The 3,661-nt window shown below is 57.2% G+C and overlaps 2 protein-coding genes and 1 long non-coding RNA gene across 7 annotated transcripts in view; 2 read left to right on the plus strand and 1 right to left on the minus strand.

Moving 5' to 3' along the window:
* Nucleotides 1-2,665, plus strand: part of LOC108449706 — a 5,434-nt gene extending 2,769 nt beyond the window's left edge. The window contains exon 2 of the long non-coding RNA XR_001865971.1: nt 2,513-2,665. This is a non-coding gene — a long non-coding RNA (uncharacterized LOC108449706). The remainder of the gene's footprint in view (nt 1-2,512) is intronic.
* Nucleotides 1-3,661, plus strand: part of UBAP2 (ubiquitin associated protein 2) — a 75,570-nt gene that overhangs the window by 52,425 nt on the left and 19,484 nt on the right. The window lies entirely within an intron of this gene.
* LOC108449705 (interferon-like) lies at nt 2,892-3,626 on the minus strand. The gene has a single exon (XM_017746589.1). The coding sequence runs from the start codon at nt 3,462-3,464 to the stop codon at nt 2,892-2,894; it is 573 nt and encodes a 190-aa protein (XP_017602078.1). The 5' UTR covers nt 3,465-3,626.

Genomic DNA, 3,661 nt, shown 5'->3' on the forward strand with positions numbered 1-3,661 from the left:
GTGAGCGTTGGAGGCCTGGAGGGGTTCTTGCATGGAGGGGGCCTCGCTGCAGTCTTGGAAGCTGAGGAGGCAGGGCAACAAGACATTAAAAAATAGGCTTGAGTGAAGAAGGATTAGGAAGAAGGGAGGAGCTTTGGTGCTGCTGTGTTGCTTGCTCTGTGTCTGTTGTCCCATGTGTTTGGCCCCAGAGTGAGGGCATGGTTGTGTTTTCCCTGCTTTGGTGGAGGAGGCAGGCAGAGAACAAAATGAGACTGTCCCCCGTGCGGCAAAATGTGTTGTGTTTTGGGATTGCCAGAGCCCTGCCCCGGAGCAGTGGTGTCCTGTTCCGGGCTCTTTAGTCCATGGGAGGTGTGGAGATCTTGGAGGGGCTGGCCGGCCCTGTAGACGCAGAGGGGACCGGAGCGCATCACTTGTGAGAAAGGCTGAGGGAGCTGGGCCCGGCCCGTTCAAGTGAAGTGGAGAAGACTTGGCAGTAGTTTCAGATGCCTTTGCACAAACACACGTAATATGGGGAAGAACGAAGAGGAGTTGAGGGCGTAGGCATGCCTGCGTGGGCATGATCTCCCTGGCCTCGTGGAGACATTGTGGGATTGCTCCTATGAGTGGGGCATTGGATTGGAAGGTTTTAGACGCCTGGGAAAAGAGGGTGTGGAGGCGAGGCGGGGTTTAGCTGTGTGTGTTTCAGTGAGCAAGTGGAAAGTATGGAAATGTTCCTGGGTTAGGACGAGGAGCCATTGGAGAGCTTGTGGGTCCAGGTTAAGGGGGAACCAGAGACACGGGATGTTGGAGTGGCTGGGGTCCGGTACAGGCCCATCGAGCCGGGAGGATGGAGTGGACGAAGCCCCGTATAGCCGGATGGTAGTGGTTTTGCGTTTGCAAGCCCTGGGCCTCGGTGGGGTTTTGAAGCACAGCGATATCTTTTGGAGAGGCAACGTGGCAGGACTCCGGCCACGTGGGAGGTTTCTGGAATGTGTCAGTGACAAGTCCCTTGCGCAAGTGACTGAGGAGGCAGCAAGGACAGAGGCCGTGTGCTCACCAGTAGGAGGAGCTGGTGGGGAATACGATGCTCCAAGGCAGCCTTGGCTGCAGTGACCACGGGATGTTGGAGTAGGAGATCCTCGGGATAGTGAGCCGGTCAGCCAGTGAACTCCCTGGCGGACTTGAGAGAGCAGACTTTGGGCTCTTCAAGGATGTACTTGACAGAGTGCCAGATGATAGAGGCCTGGAGGACAGAGGGGCCCCAGAATGTGGCTGAGTTTCAAGGATCCCCTTCCTCCAAGCTGAGGAGTGATGCATTTGAAGCAGGGGGAACTGGTGCGAGAACGCCAGGAGGCATCCACGGATGGCTAGGGAGCTGCTGGGCAAACCGTGATCAAAAAGAGAAAGTTTCAGGAAGCGGGAAGGAGGACAGGTGGCCTGAAAGGAACACAGGGAAAGGGTACGGTAAGCTAGAGACAAGGTTAGGCTTGCCAAGGCCCCTTTAGAATTGAGTCTGGCCAGGGCTGTCAAGGGTGGGAGGGCAGGCTTCGCTAGATCTCTTGCAAGCAAAAGAATGTTAGCGATAATGTGCGTAAGGAAAGGGGAGACGTGGCTGTCCTGGGCAAAGAGAACGCTGAAGTTCTCAGCAACGTCTGTGCGTCCCTCTTCCGTGCGAGTGCTCCAGCCACACTGCCCAAGTTGCAGAAGGCAAATGCAGGGAGCCCTGCGTGAAGAATGAAGAGCCCAAGGCCACTGTAGGAGAGGCTGAGGTTTGAGAGCATCTTAGGAACCTGAACATGCGCAAGTCCGTGGGACATGAAGAGATTCATTAGCGGGTCCTTAGGGAACTGTCAGATGGAGTTGCTAGGCCAGCCTGGATCATATTTGAAAAATGGTGTCTTGTCAGCTGAAGTCCCTGATACCTGTGGAGGAGGGGAAGTATAGCCCTTGTTTTTAAAACGGGGAGAGCAGAAGAGCACGGGAATACGAAGCAGTCGGTCTGACCTCCGTGCCAGGCGAGACGATGGCACTGCTTCTGCTGGAACCTCAGCTGAGGCGTCTGGAAAGCAAAGAGGTGATAGGTAACAGGCAGCGTGGCTTTCCAAAGGGGAAAGTTGCCATTCCTGGCAATTTTGGTAACCATCTGTGGGTAGGGCTACAGCGTTGGTGGATGGGGGCAGAGCGCGTGACCTGGTCTGCCTGGACTTGTGCAAAGTGTTTGACGCCGTCCCGCACAACGTCCTTCTCTCTAAGTCAGAGAGCCATGGATTGGATGGATGGATTGGATGGATTGGATGGATTGGATGGATGGATTAAATGGATGGATGGATGGAGCACTCTGTGGATAAAGCAGATGAGCTGCAGTGGTGCTTTCCAGCCGTCTCCTGTCTTTATTTTTGTGGTTCTGTGGTGTTGGGCAAATGCTGGGAATGTTTTTCCAAAGAGGTTGCTGCACAAACCTGCTTGGGCAGGTGGCAGTGAGAAGAGTGGGTAGGGGCTGTGCGGGGCCCTTTCTGGCGGAGTAGAGGAGTAGGTGTTGAGTAGAGGTGGCTTTCCGCCGGCCGAAAGGCTGAGTTTGCAGAGTTAGTGAGACGAGAGGCAGCGGCAAGTGTCTTGTCAGAGGTCTTTATTTTCAGTGGCATAAAAAAGTGAATAAATAAGTGAATAAATAAATAAATAAATAAATAAATGAATAAATAAGTAGAGAGAGTCCTTTGCCCAAATCGATGGGAGAGGCTGTATGAATGGAGGCGCAGCGGTAGCAGGCTGCGGGTGCCGTGTGGTTGTTGCAGCCGTGTCTGTTGTCCCAGGAGAGGGGAGGCGTGAGGCACGGGGTGGGTTTGGGGCGTCGGTGTGGGAGCGTGGCGGGAGGCACGTGGATGTGGGTCGGTGTGTGGGGGTGGGTGTTTGCGCTAGCGGCGCATGGTGCGGGTGAGGTTGTGGAGGTGCTGTAAAGAGGTGCGAGCTTCGAGGCGGACGTGGTCCCAGGCGCAGGCGCTGTGGTTGTGGGCGTGGAGGAAGAGGTGGATGTCCCTGAAGTACTTGTTGATGGTGAGCAGCGGGTTGCGTGGTCCTTTGAAGAGCGTGGCGTTGTCAGGGAGGCATTGCTCGAGGTGGTGGATGTAGTGCTGGAGTTTGTTGAGGAGGTCGTTGCGAGCCTGGCTGTGCCAGTGCTGGCGGGTGCTGTTGGTGCCGAGGGTGTGGAAGAGGTGCTGGAGGATGCGTAGGGCGGTGGCGGCGGCTTGGTGCGGGCGGAGGTTGCTGTGGAGCAGGGTGTCGGGGAAGAAGGGCGGCTCTTGGAGGTGGCAGGGCTGTGCGTAGCTGGGAGCGACGTCCTGGAGGAGGCGGAGTGCGTCGCCGGGGAAGGTGTCGTCGTGTGTCCAGAGCTGTTGGCAGGCGAGGGTGGTGGCGAGAGCCGTGAGGAGGAGCAGGAGTGCCGGGGCGGCGTGCGGCAGGCGTGGCTGTGGGGCGTTGGGCGCAGCCATGGTGGGTCTGTGGGTGCTGTGGAGTGGTGCTGGGCAGGAGGCTGGTGAGGCTCGGCGCTGGTGCTGGCGGTGGCTGTGCTTGGGGTGCTGCCGGGTGTGCGGCTTTGTATCGCGGCAGCTTTCCCTTCATCGCTTTCTGATTGCTGGGAGTTTCCGCCCGTGGTTTCCCGTCTGGGCTGGTGGCTGGGGTGGGTTCC

The sequence above is a fragment of the Corvus brachyrhynchos genome, unplaced genomic scaffold, assembly GCF_000691975.1.
Source record: "Corvus brachyrhynchos isolate BGI_N302 unplaced genomic scaffold, ASM69197v1 scaffold139, whole genome shotgun sequence".
Taxonomy (NCBI): domain Eukaryota; kingdom Metazoa; phylum Chordata; class Aves; order Passeriformes; family Corvidae; genus Corvus; species Corvus brachyrhynchos.